The sequence below is a fragment of the Onychomys torridus genome, chromosome 4 (assembly GCF_903995425.1).
Source record: "Onychomys torridus chromosome 4, mOncTor1.1, whole genome shotgun sequence".
Taxonomy (NCBI): Eukaryota; Metazoa; Chordata; class Mammalia; order Rodentia; family Cricetidae; genus Onychomys; species Onychomys torridus.
The window spans coordinates 132,725,673-132,742,810 of NC_050446.1; the positions used below are offsets into that span (position 1 = coordinate 132,725,673).

Consider the following 17,138-nt stretch of genomic DNA (forward strand, 5'->3'; position numbering starts at 1 on the left):
CAGTTCATCCCTCAAGACCCAAGCCAAAGGTCTGTCCCAGGCCACAGGGCCTTCCCTGCTCAGTCCTCTCCCAGCGACTGAGTGTCTGGATTTTGTGGCTGTGTGACACCTCCCATGCACACCTTCAGCAGCTTTCACACACTAGTGCTCTCGATGGAGGTAACAGGGCTTAGGGCTGTTCAAAATTGATGTTTGCTGTTGGACTGAGGAGGCGGAGGCAGGAGGATTACAAGTTCAAGGCCAGCCTAGGCTAGAGATGAGTTTAAGACCCATCTAGTGACCTATCGAGACTCTGTCTCAAAATGAAAAATGAGGAGATCTAGGGATGTGATTCAGTGGCAGAGCGCTTGCCTAGCATGCTGAGACCCTGGGGCTCAGTCTCCGGCACCAAAATAAATATGTGACTGTGTATATGACAGGGAAGTGAAGATACCAGAAACGAGCATTGAGAAAACCCATGGATCAGTGAATCTAAACAGCCCTGTCTCAGAATGTGACTTGGCAACTGCTGAGAACTCTACTCTGCTTTCTTCCAGAAGCCTCTGAACTTTTCTGCTGCTTCTGCACTGCAGCTGAATGCCCCATGTGGAATTGGTTTCAAGTCATCAAAATTGTAAGTTGCAAAATCTTGGGTTGCAGGGTCTGGCCATTTGTCTTCAGAAAAAAAAAAAACAAAAAACTACAAATAAGTAGCCTGGCGGTGGTGGCTCATGCCTTTAATCCCAGCACTCCGGAGGCAGAGCCAGGCAGATCTCTGTGAGTTCGAGGCCAGCCTGGACTACAGAGTGAGTTCCAGGAAATGCGCAAAGCTACACAGAGAAACCCTGTCTCGAAAAACATAAATAAATAAATAAATAAATAAATAAATAAATAAAACAAATAAGTAGAGGTTGACTTTTTCCCTGACAATGAGGTATATCCCGAGCCATGGGTTAACACCTTCATAAAATATATCTAGACCAAGTGCTCCCGCCGTATTTATGCCAGTGTCTGTGAAGTCTGCTGTGAGAGGGGAGTGGTTTCCTGAATCTTAACTTGTGTCTGTCACATGTTGTTGTGAAGAAATCTGTAGGCATCCAAAGTGGAATGTTTGGTTTGGTTTGGATTTCTTCGATTTGTGGGGTGGGGGTGGTGTAAAACAAGGAATCAATAACCCTTGCTCATATGAAACATCTAACTCCCACCTTGATCTGTGTGTAGTAAGTGTTCAATAAATGTTGGCTGAACTGATGTACCTCATCCATCTTTGTGGTTCACAGAGGTCATTTCCTCTATTCATAAACTCTGGGGGGCAGGTTCTGAAAGTGTTTCAGATGACCTGTGAGTTGCCTCTCTCCTCCTTCATCTCCCTGCTATAGGCTGCCAGGCCCTACTGTCTGAAATGCTGGTGTGTGTGTGTGTGTGTGTGTGTGTGTGTGTGTGTGTGCATGTAGAGGCCAAAGGCTGACTTTAGGTGTCTTTCCTTAGTGAATCTCCATCTTTGTTTTTGTTTGGTTTGGGGGCAGATTTTTGTCTTTACAATTACTTATATATTTATTTTGTGTTTGTGTTTTTGCTTGAGTGTGACACAGTACTCATGGAGGTCCAAGACAACCTGCCCGAGTTGGTCCTCTCCATCCCATGAGGGAACTGAGAATTAAACTCAGGTCATCAGACTTGGCTTGTCGACAAGTGCCTTATCCTCAGACTCCACCTTTCTTTTTGAGGCAGTGTTTCTCATTGAACCTGAAGTTAACCAATTAGGTAAGACTAGCTGGTCAGCGAGCTCCCGGAATCCTCCAGCCTCTGCCTCCTCAGTGCTGGGATCACATGAGTACTGGGCATTCAAACGCAGACCCTTATGCCTGCATGGCAAATGCTTCCTGCACCAACCTGTCTCCCAACCCCTCCGAAATGCTTCTTGGATCTCTTTATGCTCTGTAGTAGCTGTGGAGTGAGTAGAGTCCCTGCTCACCTCCAGGCACCAATTCCTGCTCTTATTTAGGCTCTTATTCTTCACTCTCTGTCATCTTGTCTCCTCCCCCCCCCCCCCCCCAGTGTCATTCCTGCAGGGAACATCTTGCTGTGAACTGGCCTGTGAAGTCCTACTTTGCTCACAGGGATCAGCTTGATCCTGCCACCCTCTAGGTAGATTGCAAGTTGTCTTGGCCCCCTCCTGAGTGCCTGTGCCTCGCACTGTATTTGCAAACACCATAAAATCAGGATAGATCTTCGAGGAACACTTAGTACCCTTTACAAATGTGTGAAAACATTCAGTTGCTGTAAAAAAAAAAAATCTTTTTCAAGAAAATAAGATCCAATTAGCGTTGACTTTTGTATTAGGCAAACTAGTGTTTCAAAGGAATTCCCTCTGCTTATTCAGCTACTATTTTGTGATGTCCTTTCCATGCCTATCTTCAGGGCTGGCCTGCTCTGGCCAGTGTGTTGCCACAGAACCCTTCAAACCTGAGGGAGGACACCATAGGTGGCTTTGGGGTGGTGACCACAAGGCAGGTGGTGCCTGCAGGGTCAGCGGTATGGAATGCTATGCTATGAATCTGGCTTGGCTAGGTTAATTTTTTATTTATATAGTTTTCTATCTCTCTGTCTATCTCTGTCTCTGTCTCTGTGTGTGTGAGTGGGTGTGGGTGTGAGTGGGTGCCTCTTGGTCAATGGATAATGTGTGGACGTTGGTTTGCTCCTTCTAGATCCAGGGTTAGAACTCAGGTCTTTTTCTCGCTGAGCCATCTTGTATTGCTACTTGTAAAGACTTATTAAAGAAAAAAATTCAGATTAAGAGTGACATATAAAACTGGAGGTCACTGAGGGATGCCAGCATCATGTCTGGAGCAGTCACGACCTGGGCAGTGTTGGCTCCTTTCAAATGCCTTCCCATAATGTCCCCACACTGCTAACTTTTCACCCCAACATGGGTGACCAACTGCAGGCTTCAGGGGCAGCTTGCTAGCACTGCTGCTTGGTGACCTTTCTGCCAAGGATTAGGCTGAGGAGGCAGCCTACGCTGAAAAAGGGGGTACCTGAAAATGCCTAATTGGCCTGCCCAGTAGCCACTGCCGCCCCTGGCAAGGAAAGCTTCATCATGTCCCGGAACCTACTGGAGCTAGAGCTGGATCGGTTCCAGGGGCTCGCGCGCCACTCGACCCCAACGGTGGCCCGGAAGGCGCAGTGCGGCCCGCGCCCCGCCTCGGCCGGCGCCCCCTCGCGCCCCGGGTGGGCCCTGCAGGGCGGTGCGGCCCGGCGGTGGCGGCGGCGGCGAAGGCGGGGCGGGCCGGGGCGGCGCCGAGCCTGCCCGGAGCGGGGCGCAGGGTGCTGGGCGGCCGGGCCGGGGGCGCGGGGTCGGGGGTGGGGGGAGATGGCGAGCGTGGGGTTGCAGTTCCAGGCGAGCGCCGGGGACGCTGACCCCCAGAGCCGGCCCCTGCTGTTGCTGGGCCAGCTGCAACACCTGCACCGCGTGCCCTGGAGCCACGTCCGCGGGAAGCTGCAGCCCCGGGTCACCGAGGAGGTGAGCGGGCCGCGGCCGCCATGCGCCCGCCAAGCCCAGGCCCCACGACACAGGCCCCGCCTAGCCCGCGCGCCCCGCGGGGCCCTGGGCGCAGGCCCGCCACAGACCAGGCCTCCTGTCCCGAAGGCCCTGGCCTTGCGAGGCCCGGCCTATGTCGCCAGCCTGCCCAGGCCGAGCCACCTGCATCCGAGCCACTAGGCCTGGCCTTCCAGAAAACCCAGTGGCAGCCTTTCGCCTGACCTCTGGCCTCGAGACCCGCTTCCGTCCTGGAAACTGGCCAAGGCCCAGGAGCCGGGCTTCCAAGTGTTTGAAGCAGAGGGTCCCCAGACAGGCCTTGCCAGCTCGAGGTGCAGTCCCACCAGGGTGAAAGGGCCAGAGTGCTTTAGACAAGCAGGCGTGGCAGCCAGTAGGGCATCTCCTGACACAACATGTGTTTTGAAGCCCATCTCTTGTCTCCTTTCTAATCTAGCTCTGGCAGGCAGCACTGGCCACGCTCAACCCCAACCCCACGGACAGCTGTCCCCTCTACCTGAACTGTGCCACAGTGGCAGCTCTGCCTTCCAGAGTGAGCAGGCATAACAGCCCTTCCGCAGCCCACTTCGTCACCAGGCTTGTGAGAACCTGCTTGCCGCCTGGAGCCCACCGGTGCATCCTGGTGAGTGCTAAGCAAGGGCCATGCTGTGCTGGCCCTTCACTGTACTCAGAAAGCCAATGGCCCACCTCAGGCGGAGCGGGCTGTTCCAGCTCTTCAACCACAAAGTGATTTCCACCAGATCAGTTCGTGTGACAAATCAGAGAGGCCAGCTTAGATTAATTGAGGCCTGGGCTTAGGTCTGTGCCTTGCTCCTGTGTCTGGGAAACAGCAGACAACATCTGGTGGCAGACACTTTTCTCAAGTAGCCTCAGGTTACTGTGGGTCACAGACCTCTGGGTTTGTCCACTGTAGTGCTGGTGTTGGGACAGTCCCAGTGGCATCCCGCTGTAGCCTCAGTGCCCCACTCCTTCTCTCTCACTACAGATGGTCTGTGAACAGCCTGAGGTGTTTGCCTCTGCCTGTGCCCTGGCCCGGGCCTTCCCACTCTTCACACACCGTTCAGGGGCATCCCGGCGCACAGAGAAGAGGACGGTGGTGGTGGAATTCTTCCTGGTGGGACAAGACAATGGCCCGGTGGAAGTGTCCACCTTGCAAGTGGGTGTCTAGAGGGCACACTGCCTCCTGGGAGCTCAGGTGGAGAGAACTCTTGCTCCCCAAAAATGCAGCAGGCTCTTCTTCAGGATGCTGTTGTGTTGGGTTTGAGTTCCTGTTCTGCTCATTGGTGTTTGTTGAGTGCCTGCCCAGCACCTGGCACAGTTGTGTTTTGATTCTGCACTGTTTTTCCCTTGGTTGGGGAGCACTTAGGTGTGTGTCGTCTTACTGAGGCCTAAGGCAACCAGTGCAGGTTGTAACCTGTTTGTGATGGAGCTGCCTTCCCACAAAGTGGTCCCCAAGCCCACTGCTTTGACGTCACTCCCACCCAAAAGCCAGAGACCAGCTTGTCCCTCCACTTTGGTCTCAGCAAGGCTGTCACCTTGAGCCCCAAGCCAGCCCCTACTTGGGGGCTTTGTCCTCTGTCTTTCTGGGAGAGTTAGAGAGAAGGCGGGGTCCGCCTCTGCCATCTTGAATCAGCTTTCTGTGTTCTTGAAAACAGCCTGGTTGCTTTGCTTATTTTAACTTCCTTTCTCTACCCACCCACCCCACCTGGTTTGGGCCCCTTCTCTGTTTCTGATGGCCACAGTGTGTGTGCCATCCCTCTTGGAAGCATGCCCACCAATTCTCAAGCCCCTGTCTCTCTGTTGCTCCCCCAACCTGCCTTCATCCTTCTGCATTCTCTTCCCCATTGGCCTGTCTCCACTCTGGGAGGTGTCAGCTGCCTTTGGACTTCACCTGGCAATGGCCACTGAGACTGTGTCTGTCCCTGTCTCTGGGGAGTTCCTTTTGAGCTGCAGGCTCACCTCCTTCCAGACCCTAGCCTGGAGCACGGTCCTCCCTTCTTTCCACACACTTCTGGCCCTGGTCACTTCCATCCCTTCACTGCTTCCCATCCTCCCCCAGCAGACTCCTTCATCCCTCAACTAGCCGGGCACGTTCATGTCTGGACACCTGGTGCTGCCGCCTCCTTTTCCTCAGTAAGGTGTCCCCACAACCCCCAGTCCTAGAGCTCTGGGTCCTATGGACTTCAACTTGTTGCCTCACCCTTGTCTCTGCTGGCATTGCCCTCTGTCACCTGAGAGTCTGTCACACTGCCTGACATGTAGCAGGCCTCACATAAACACATACAGAAGAGCAAATGGACTTTGCTTTTCTTGTCATGTAGAAACTGAGGCTTCCATCCTCTTCACTCTCACTCATTGCTTTGTGGAGCTCTGTGCCTGTGGAGGGTCTGCAGGGTCATCCCTGCCTCCCTTGAGGCCAGTCCTCGGCCCAACACACATCCCACGCAGGCCGCCAACTGCTGACAGGTGGAAGGGGCCTCACAAGCACAGCTCATATCTGAGCTGTCAGCTCCCAGGTCTCTCTACTCGGAGCCTTCGAGGTTTAATTACCTGGGACACGCAGTGGCTCTTGTGATGATCAGACAGCGGGGGCGGGGGCCAGCTGGCAGAATCGACCTGCGCCTGCCCTCCTGACATACAAGTCTGGGGGAGGCGATGATGGACTTCAAGCTGCTGCCCTGCGCCTCCGCAAGCCCCTTAATATCTGCTTCTTCCGGCCAGCAGAGAGGCAATGACGTAGCCAGCTGTCCCTGGCTTCAGAAGTTTGGGTACACGAGGTTAAATGAAGTAGAGGTATGCTCAAATCAGCTAAGAGGAAGGCCCTACGGCAGAGAAAGGTGGGCAGGCAGGGGTTCAGGGCTGTGCTGGTTCTGCAGATACATGGGATCACACTTCTCTCGATACACCTAGCATCTTCAGTCACTATTGGACTGTCTCTGAATTGTCCTTCTTGGCACAGGACCGGAGGTCTGCTGGGGTCCATGATCTCAGGTTTTGGTCTTCTCCTTGGTCTTCTGAGACTCATGAGTTCCCTAAGACAGAGCTTGGTCTGGTTCCTTCCACAGCCATGCCCCAGTAGGCCATTCAGTGACAAAGAAGACAGGGTGGTAGACGTCTGTACCCCCAGGGGACTCATGGGAAGCACCCCCTCAACACCCTGGGGTGATCTCCAAAGCTCCTGCTCCCTCTATGCCTGTGAGCAGCCTGTGCATTCTTCTAGAATCTTATGTCTTTGAGGTCTTTGGTCCCTGGGGAACCGGAGGAGGAAAGGACACTTCTTCCCACCCTGTCCCCGGGTCCCAGTGACGAACTTCCTTTTTTCCTAGTGTTTAACCAATGCCGCAGAAGCTGTGCGGCTAGCTGCCCGCATTGTGGACACACCATGCAATGAGATGAACACAGACATCTTCCTTGAGGTTCGTGGCCCTCTCCTTCTAGAAGAGGGACAAGCTGACGTGGGGAGAGGGGGCATCTGACCACAAGGAGAGGCCAAGGAAACCCGAAGTTAGTGCTTTCTGTGGCCCAGAAATCCTAGGGCTGTTTCCATCAAATTCTAGAGTCCACCTTTCTCCAAAGGTCAGCATCCTCAGCTGAGTGCGTGGGTAGGATGGGGCTGTCTGTAGGACAGGGACCACCAGCTGCAGGAAGCTAAATGCAGGGCCAGCCTTCCCCCCAGGCTTAATCATGAGAGGTGCAGCCACTGGCCTCTGAGGTGGCTCCTTTCCCACCACAAACTCATCTTCGGCCTGAGTCCCGGCCTTGCCTTGACTCAAGCCTTCTTCATGTGTCTCAAGTTGTTTTTCCATGAATATGTCCAGGAGATTACTCAAGTCGGAAAGGAGCTGGGGATTACCCCCATCATCATCCGGGATGAGCAGCTGAGGACCAGAGGATTTGGAGGTGCGTAGAGCTGCCCTCCCACAGCTGTCAGCCTTCAAGAGAGGCTGGGGAACCCAGGTAGCAGGGCTAGCAGTGGGGACATTTGGTACAGGGTCCCAAGTTTCATACTGCTTGGACCTGAAAGGAATCAGCCTTGGTTCCAGTCTAAGACTGGACTGGGAGGGAGAGCATCCCTGGGGGAGACAGAGGCAGCCTTCCAGGCTCTGATGCTGATCCTGGGAGCCACTAGACCTATGGACTTCCCCTGCCTGATCTCCTCCTGCCTTCCACACCCCTGCTCAGAGCCAGCTCAGCAGGGCCTTCTGTTCTTTGAATACACAAATTCATGGCCATTTTTGGCATCTCAGTGGATAGTGTTCTCCATATAGAATATTTTTACTGTGATATCCATGCAATGGAGTCTGTCCTGACCTACATGTCTCTCTCTCCCACCTCCTTCTCTGATCTCTTTGTACTTAGGAAGTGGAGGAAAAGCTGGGCTGTCTTGAGGTGCTTTTAGACTGAGTAGGCTAAGGTCACCATCACAGTTGTCTGTGACTATGAAACAAGTCCTTTCTAAGGTCCAAGTCCCTCCGGGCTCGGGAAGCAGCTCTCTTGGTCACAACCCTCTGATGGCTTAAGGTTTCTCCTGGCCACAGCTGTGTGAAGACTCCAGGAAAGAAGCTGTTGCAGGGTGCTGGCTAGCCTTAGGGCTGGGGGAGCTGCTAATCACAGTGTGACCAGTGTTTACCTCAGAGCAAGGTGTCTGGGGACAGAGTTGTGAATCATGACCAAGCAAGATGTCCACCTAGTCTGAGAAGGCCCTGTTGCTTCTGAGTGCTGTTACAGATGAGACCCTAGGACCACTTCATCCAAGGGAAAGGGGATTGCATGATCCAAATGCTCATGAGTGGTATCATTGGTGGCCAGCTGCTTTAGCCAATCCCCACACGTGGACCAGTTGATCACTGAGGCCCTTTATGTTAGGGAGTTTCTCTCAGGATTTAGCAGTTGCAGTGGGTCCTGCCTGATGAGTAGGAGATTGTCAGATGGTCATTCTCACCCTCGCCATGGTTGAAAGTGTTTGGGCGGGGCTCCTTGTTTATAGCCTCTGTGCTCAAGAAGCTCCTCATTCTTTGGGAAGTTGGAGCATGTAAGCAGTGAGCAAGAGAGGTGGTGTAGCCAAGGCCGTGGGAACGGGCTGGAGAAGGAAGACTCAAAGATCAGAGTAGGGGGACCCATATGGGCAGAGAGGCCTTGAAGCATTATCCAAGTACATCACTCTGTACTCCTGCTCTCTTCCTCCTGGGCACATACAATATATTTTTTTCCCTCAGTGAGTTTTCTTGCCTAGCAATCCTTTGCAGTATTAGATATTGGAATGGATCTGCACTCCCCCATCCCACACTGGCCCCTAGCAGGATGGGGAAGGGAGATCATCCAGGGTTGCTCTGTAGGGAAGTGTGGGCCAGCTAGCACCAGAGTTTGCAGGGCCCCAGAAGTTTCCGCTGGGAAGTATGCACCTCACACTCCCTTTCTCTGCACAGGAATCTATGGGGTTGGCAAGGCTGCCCTCCACCCGCCTGCTCTGGCCATCCTTAGCCACACCCCTGATGGGGCCACACAGACCATTGCCTGGGTGGGCAAGGGTATCGTCTATGACACCGGTGGCCTCAGCATCAAAGGGAAGGTGAGATGTGGGTTTTGGGGTGCAGTTCAGACCAGCGTGTTCGAGTACCTAATGCACTAGGTATCAGGAGTGGGCGATTGTTTTATTTAAAATCCCTCCTCTTCTATCCCACACAATTATTTCCAGGACTACTCAGGGGATGGAGCTAATAATACAAGTTTAAAAATAACCCATGGCAAACACTCTCTTTTATTGAATTCCACACATATTATCTTGCCAGTTGAAAAATTTGAAAAGAAAAATATTCCAGTCCAAATAAAGAGAGCGGCAGCATATTAACACTTCAAATATCATTAATGTATTTTAATAGGGATAAAACCCACAACACAGCTTCCATCACAGTCTCTGCTAATTGCTAATGGACTGAGGCATTAAAGAAGTTTGCCCGGGTCTCTCTCATCCTAGGAATTTGACTTCATCTAACCTGCACGTATCTGTGTTGGATACACATGGGCTGTTCGTGGGTCCCTGCTCAGAACCCCAGAACACTGTTACTTAACTCTGAAGAGTTTCTGTCACCCCAGGCAGTTGATACCAGAGGCCCTGAAAACAATCCTAGTTCACATTCTAGAATTTGCAGTGCTGGTCATGTGCTCAGATCCCTGAAATCCATTTTAACAGCCTCCACATATCTGTGTGTCAAAATGTCTCAGACACCACACTCCAAGACTTGCAGAGAATCGAGGAAGAGGACTTTGGGTTTGGTCATCTGCTGTGACGGAGACATAGCTGTCCCAGCGCTGCAGGCAGCTCAGTTGTCTTGCCCCTCTGTAGCATTCACAAGTGGATGGTTAGCTGAGCCTCTCTACCAGGGCCAGAGGCCCTTTTACTCCAACCATAAAAAACAGGCTGCTTCTTAAGGGTATATCGTGAAACCATAAAGTCGGGTGAGGGCAGAAGACAATGTTGCTATGGTTATAGCAGCAGGAGCCGCTGAAACTTTGAGCAACAGAAGATTTGGGGAGGCATGTTTAGTTTCCAACATCAAGTAGAAGCAGGGTAGCTGCTTTATTGCTGTTGGAAGACCCCACCCAGGCCCTGCTCCTGGCCTAGTGACCCTGACTGCTGCCCTTTGCAGCTCCTGCTCTCTGCTGGGTGGTGGACTCCTGCTTACTCCTGCTGTGGGCTTGTTGGTAGGTCAGAGCACAGATTGTGGCTTCTGCAGGCCGGAACCCTCTGATGTGGCCATAACTCCTGTTGTTCAGGAGGAACACTGGGCCAGAGGTCCTCTCACTTGGCCTCTGTTGTGTAGCTTCCAGCAGGCCATAGACTCTGGGTAACTGGCGGCACAGGGGTCCAGGCCAGCCTCCAATACTGAGACACCAGCTTTGTCCTCCTGTGGTCACACTAACCTGCAAACATGTGGCAGACACAATGACCATGGTGGCACACTGGCTGTTCTTAACCAACCCACTTGTCCCCTACCCTTGGAAGCCCCAATTTGGGGTGAACCAGGGGTACTTTCTGAGCCTTACTGAGCTCCTGGCATGGGACTAGACAGTGAGATTCCAGGGGTTAACACAAAATCCCAGACCTGACCTGCAGATGCTTCCACAGCCCCTCTCAAGGCCGGGCATAAAACTCAGTGGGCTTATAAAAGCTCACGTAGTGCCTCAAGAGCAAACCGTGTGGAATACTTGGACAACCCTTTCCTGGTTCTGTTTGCAAAGAGGTCAGTGGTAGATTGGAATCAGTGGAGTGGCAGGTCCTAGTGACCTCTTTACACTCTTACAAAGTACTGATCCCAAGTGGGTTTGGTTGGTAATGCTGGTTATGGCCTGTAGGTCCTGTGCAGTAAATTAAAATTGATAATTAAAATTAGGATCCATTTGAAAATAACACACCATGAATAGTAAAATGTGGTGAATATAATATGATTTTCAAATGAGAAACAGTTCCACGTGTGGCATTGGACACTCTGTCAATCTCTCCTTCATGGGAACTTAATGGGGCAGCTAGGACCCTGCGCCGCCTGTGCCAAGAACCGGCTGTCACCGTGGGAATGCATCCAGACAGTCTGGCCGCACACTTCATAATGGCAACAAGGAGGAGGCATGTGCCATGGCCCTGAACATTCTTTGCTATTCTCCCCCAACTTGACAAGTGGTAGTTTTGGATGATTGCTCTGATATGGGGCCCGAAGCGGTAAATGAACCTTCTTGACCTTTAGGTGTGTCTTGTACATGGTGGGTAGGTCTTTGGAGTCTGTCAGCACACAGAGCTGTGCATAGCAGTGCATGTTTGTGTACTTCCTGCTACCAGAAACCTCACATTCCTTAAAGTCACCATTAGCTTCTCAAAGAAGTCCTTGAGCTTGGGGAGGCTGTCAAGTTGCAGACACAGGTTTCTCCGAGTTCTGCCTTGTGTTGGAGAGCTCATGTTAAAGCTGGTGGTGATGCTGCCCTTTGCTCTCCTGGGGAGGCTTATCCTGTTATTACTGTGTCTTGCCTCATCTGGAAACTATCTCTTCTGCTGCCTCAGGCAGTGACTGGCTGGGCCTGTCACTCTCATGACCGCCCTGTGCTCTGACTGACCTGGAAGAGGCAGCAGAGGCATGCCATCATGCAGTAGAGACAGGTGACTCACACGCAGGTGAGACTTTTTACCTTTTTTGGAGATTTGTTTTATGTGTATGAGTGTTTTGCCTGCATGTCTGTGCACCACACAAAAAGCCTATGGATGATGGTCTGACACCATACGGGTGCTGGGAACTGAGTTCAGTCCACTCAGCAAGTGTTCTTAGCCTCTGAGACATCTTTCCAGCCCCAGGAGAGTTTCCAAACTTAGCATTACTGATTGATGGAGGGCCTTCTGCAAGTGAGGTCACCATGGTTTTCCTGGAGTGCATAAAGAGGAAGCTGGTCAGCCCTAGTTCACTGCCAGGCCATTGCCTCTGCTGGACCAGGGCTCTGACACTTCCACCAGCCATGGCTTCTGTGCATGTGTCCAAGTGACTAGGGCAGATGGCACCTTAGCATTGAGAACCTTTTCCTTTGTAATGACAGAGGTGACACAGATGAGGCAGGAAACCTCCTGTGAGCAGCCGAGCTTTATCTGTGAGCGTGGCACTCTGCTTAGGAGGTAACACCTGTGCAGGGTCACACCGTATTCCATGAACAGCTATCATAGACATTTTCTGGGTGGGTCACTTTGAAATGATTTACTGCCAGGCCTGTGGGGCCATTTCTTCATTTCGACAGTCCTGTGCTTTCTTACTGATTAGATCAGAAAGATGGCTTCTTCTCAGTCATGCAAGATGGATCCTTTTCACTTGACATAATTATGAAGGCAGCACAGTTTATGTCCAAAAATTCTTCCATCTAAAATCCAGGCTTCGTGGAATACAATAAGGACTCCAAAAACCACTCCATACATTTCAAGCCAAGATTCTTAACTTCTGAGGACCTGTTTTTATTTAAAACATGAACTTGTCAATTTGAGTTGGAAGCCTATACGACATAAACATGTGTAACGACATAAATAGTTCATAGGAGGTGGCATTTACATTGGTGGCAGGGGCTACAGCTTAGACCCAGCAGGGAACTGGACACAGTAGGGTGGAGAGACCCCCCTCCCCCACTGATGGTTGAATGGCAATGGCACGAGAGGTGACCAACATGTGCAAGGAGAAGAGCTGGTACAGACTTGGGCCGCCCCGGGAAGCTGCAGGGGTGGACACGTGAAGATGAGTGAGGGTGCCGTAGGAGTCGATGGGAGCAGGGTCAGGATGAGTGTGAGTGTCTGTGGCCGGAGAGGCTGGGGTTCAGGGTGCTTGCTTAGAGGACAAGTGGGCAGGACATCATGGAGGCTGTACTCTCACTGTGACTGGAGATGGATGGGCCAAGGGCAATCAGTCAACACACTATGACTGACTATAGTTGGACTCAACTCTTAGAAGCTGGAGCCACTCACAGGATGGCTGCCAACCTGAGCTCAAGGAGGATGGGATAGGCATGAGCCTAGGGTTACCCTATATCCCTCTTCAGAGTAGACACAACAGGAACCTGTGGTAAGTGAGGAACACAGGCAAATGACATGTTGGCAAACACATCACCTCCAGGGTCCTATCCGAGATGGGACCCATAGTTCTGATTGCCACTGGGAAGCCTGGCCAAGCCTCTTGAGGTGCTGGCTGGGTGACTCCTTGTGAGTCTCAGTTTCTATGGTGTTTGGGTGGAGAAGAAGGCAGAGGCCCCTAGTGTAGACTTCCAAGCTGGCATGGGGTCCAGGCTTCTGAACCCAGTCATGGTGAATCTGGCCAGTGGATAGCTCCTTGGTCTCCCCCTATCATATTATCTATTGCTTGATAGCTCTAAAACTCCACAGAAATAAAACATCTATCACCACCATTTCTGAACATTACTTACTCTTGATTTGGTAGAACACCCCCTTTGGATGGTCAGTTTTGTGGTTCTAGGGGTGTTCAGAGAGCCCTGTGAAAGACGAGGCCCTGGTGTGCCATGCGGGTTGGAGCCTGAGAGTCTGCTGCCAGCTGTATCATGTTCCTGTGACTCATACCCTCTCTTCTGGTCCTTTTGTGTCACCATAGACCACTATGCCAGGGATGAAGCGAGATTGTGGGGGTGCCGCAGCCATCCTGGGGGCATTCAGAGCCGCCATCAAGCAGGTGAGGATGAGAGATCTGGCTTTTCTCCTTCAGATTCTGTTTGACTTTCCTCTCTCCAGGACGTCACTTCCCTGGCCATGGAGCTTACCAGGGGTTGTTCAGTAAGAAGGTAGCTTAGGGAGTTTGCCAAAGGTTCTCTGAAGGGAGCGGCTGTGGCTGGACCTGTTTGGAGAAGTCCGGTTGTTGGTTTGGTGCCTAAGACACGCTAGAAAGGAAATGCTCAGCAATCGGTTGTTCTGGACTTTGCGCCAGCTGATGCTAAGGTACTCACTGATGGGCGTGAGGGGTGCTGGACCTACAGGAACTACAGCCAGTGACTTGTGGGTGCTGAGAGGACCCCTCCCCCCGGTGTAGAACTATCCGGCACACATTCACACAAGAGCCCCTGCCCTCCCCTGTCCACTTAGCACTGACCTTCCCTCCATCTTCTTGAAGAGGATTGTGCCTCAGTGAGAGTCACAGAATGACCAGCAACAGCAGTGACTTGACCCACAGGATACCCAAGTCCCCACAGCCACAATGTAGGGTCACACTGAAGGAACGCAGCAGTGGAAAGACTGGTTCTTGCCATGGGGAGGGAGAGTGACCACTGGTAGGAAGGAATGAGGGACTAAAGTCATCTGCCAGTCTCTCAGTAGCAATTGTTTGGGGTAAGAATGACCATCAGGAGGCTGAGGCAGGAGGATTGCCTCAAATTCAAGGTTTTTATGTGCTGTGTAGTGAAGTCTGCTACATGGTCTGGACTCTGGAGGGCCTTGCCTCTTCTAGCAAGGATTTCCCAAGCTTCAGACCTGAGCTCCACTTGCTGCTCCTGAGGGCCCCAGTCTGTCTCCTGCTGTCTGCAGGCCTGAGAGCACCCAGCTCTCCCTCCAGGGCTTCTGGTCTGCTGTGGGACCTCTTATCTGCTTCTCCTCTCAGGGTTTCAAAGATAACCTCCATGCTGTGTTCTGCCTGGCTGAGAATGCTGTGGGCCCCAATGCCACCAGGCCTGATGACATTCACCTTCTGTACTCAGGAAAGTAAGGACAGCCCTCTCAGCTCTGGAACTGTTGTTTAGACTGTTGGCTTCCTCTTAGAGCCAGGCTAGGTCAGTCTGAGCCTAACCCAGGGTGTGGGAGAAGCCCACCCTGCCTCCCACCTGCCACACTCCTGGGGAGGGCACATGTCATGGAGATGGAAGAGCTACAGGGACTGGGCTCTCCAGTAGCAAAGTGGGTCTCTCAGCACTCTGGAGAGCTGCATTTCTGAACCAGGGTCTGTGTCCCACCCAGGACCGTAGAAATAAACAACACAGATGCTGAGGGCAGGCTGGTGCTAGCCGATGGAGTGTCCTATGCTTGCAAAGACCTGGGAGCTGACATCATCGTGGACGTGGCCACATTGACTGGAGCACAGGTGAGTGTCACATGTCACCCCTTGTGCCCCATAAGCCTGGACCCCTCTTGGCAGGTGAGAATGGAGCAGCTGTTGTTTGGAGGCGAGGAAGCGTACCCTCATGGTGTTGAACCAGGATATGTTCTGCCTGCTTGTTGTTCAGGTTCCTTTCTCTGCCCTCCTTTCTGCCTCTTCCTTGGTCTGTCTGTCTACTGCTCCACTTTTGCTTTTTATGTTTCTCTTCTGTCCCCCCCTGGTATGGTTGCTTCTCTTGTGTCCTTTACCTAGGGCATTGCCACAGGGAAGTACCATGCAGCCGTGCTCACCAACAGTGCCGAGTGGGAGGTGGCCTGCGTGAAGGCTGGCCGCAAGTGCGGGGACCTGGTTCACCCTCTGGTCTACTGCCCTGAGCTGCAGTTCAGCGAGTTCACCTCGGCTGTGGCCGACATGAAGAACTCAGTGGCGGTAGGTGTGGGGCCTGGCTGCACTGATGATCAAAGCTGGGCCCCTGGGGAGCCTGTGAGCTGGAAAACGGGTATCCCCAGGCACCAGGAGCAGTGCCGAGGTGAGGTGTGACTTTATTCAGGACACACTCACTGACCATGCTCGATGAACAGACCCTACACTGGAGTCTGACTTAGTTGCCCCTTCAGCTTCTTTGTGGTCTTCCCTTTTCCTGGGGGAGGCAGACGCCTTGTTCTAGGTCAGAACCCTTCTCAGTCATCTGGCTCACCTCTGTGCCTATGGCTGAGGGGTAAGGGTAGACCCCTCGCACTGCTGGGAACAGGATGACACCAGATGTCACCCTCTTGTCCTCAGGACCGGGACAACAGCCCCAGCTCCTGTGCTGGCCTCTTCGTTGCTTCACACATTGGATTTGACTGGCCTGGGGTCTGGGTCCATCTGGACATCGCAGCTCCCGTACATGCTGTAAGTGCCTCAGGGATGCTCTCCAGGCCAGGCGACCCACCTACTCCTGCCAGACACATCATGTCTCCTCCTTACAGCCTGGGCTCCTCCCTCCCTCCTGTCCTGTCCCTACAGAGCCCCTCTGGCTCAGAGCTGCTTCTGAGGCCCTCCATGTGGAGAAGAGGGGTATGGGATGCCTAGAGGTGCCCTCTGGCCTAGGATTTCCACCTTCTCTGTCCACAGGGCGAGCGAGCCACAGGCTTTGGTGTGGCTCTCCTGTTGGCACTTTTTGGCCGTGCCTCCGAGGACCCGCTGCTCAACCTGGTTTCCCCACTGGACTGTGAGGTGGATGCCCAGGAGGGTGATGATGTAGGACGTGACTCCAAGAGACGCAGGCTCGTATGAGAGCTACTTCCCACCTGGTGACACGGGTCCTTACCTCACTCTGCACTGGCTGACTGGTTTTAAGCAATTGAGAGATTAGATCTTGAGATGAGTTCGGCTTTTCCTTCTGTAACCCATGGTGATGGGTGGAGTGGCCATTCTTCTCTTAGAAGACGGCTTGGGGTTTGGTGGGGCCTGGTAAAAGCTGTCACAGACCTCCTAAGTCGGCTTCTGCAAACTCACTGCCCCTTGTCCCCCACCTGGTCCTTAGAACCACCTCAGGTCACCTCTGTGGCGAGTGCACCTCCTGATCCAGGCCCTTGCTCCAGCTGGGGCTCATTGGGGTGCCCAGCCAGCCCATGCCTTGATAGATGTGACTGGCTGTTAGAGGCTCCATTCTGTGAAGCAGGAAGAGCCACCTCATAGCCCCTCCAGTTCACTTGAAGTTGAATTAAATATGACCAGAACATACCCTTGCCTCTGCTCATGTGTTTTCTACTCCTCTGTCTGATAACCCGTCTGGAGCCTGTCAGAGGCTGAGGTGCAGAATTGCTCCCAGCAGCCCTTAGACTTTTGTCTGGTCTTGAGCTGGCTAGTTGAACTGGTTTTGCAGCCCAGGACCCTGGAGTCTGGGGCAGAGGACAGCAGCCCTCAGGCCTAGGCCTGTTCCCCAGCTGCTTTGGTTTTCCCACTGTCTCCACAGACTGTAGGATGGCTTCTGAGAGGCTCCGTTATATTAG

At 52.8% G+C, this 17,138-nt stretch overlaps 1 protein-coding gene across 3 annotated transcripts in view; it reads left to right on the forward strand.

Moving 5' to 3' along the window:
* The window catches only part of Npepl1 (aminopeptidase like 1), a 26,836-nt gene extending 9,967 nt beyond the window's left edge, over nt 1-16,869 (forward strand). The window contains exons 2-13 of one of the 3 annotated variants that reach the window (XM_036184072.1): nt 537-613; nt 3,972-4,157; nt 4,521-4,691; nt 6,862-6,951; nt 7,354-7,435; nt 8,962-9,104; nt 13,654-13,731; nt 14,650-14,750; nt 15,003-15,126; nt 15,394-15,570; nt 15,925-16,035; nt 16,258-16,869. In XM_036184072.1, the coding sequence (XP_036039965.1) occupies nt 537-613; nt 3,972-4,157; nt 4,521-4,691; nt 6,862-6,951; nt 7,354-7,435; nt 8,962-9,104; nt 13,654-13,731; nt 14,650-14,750; nt 15,003-15,126; nt 15,394-15,570; nt 15,925-16,035; nt 16,258-16,419 (1,502 nt within the window). In that variant the 3' untranslated portion in view covers nt 16,420-16,869. Of the gene's footprint in view, nt 1-536; nt 614-3,275; nt 3,503-3,971; nt 4,158-4,520; nt 4,692-6,861; nt 6,952-7,353; nt 7,436-8,961; nt 9,105-13,653; nt 13,732-14,649; nt 14,751-15,002; nt 15,127-15,393; nt 15,571-15,924; nt 16,036-16,257 lie in introns of those variants that run through there. The other 2 variants (XM_036184073.1, XM_036184071.1) reach the window with 2 other exon arrangements.
* The last annotated feature ends 269 nt before the right edge of the window (nt 16,870-17,138 follow it).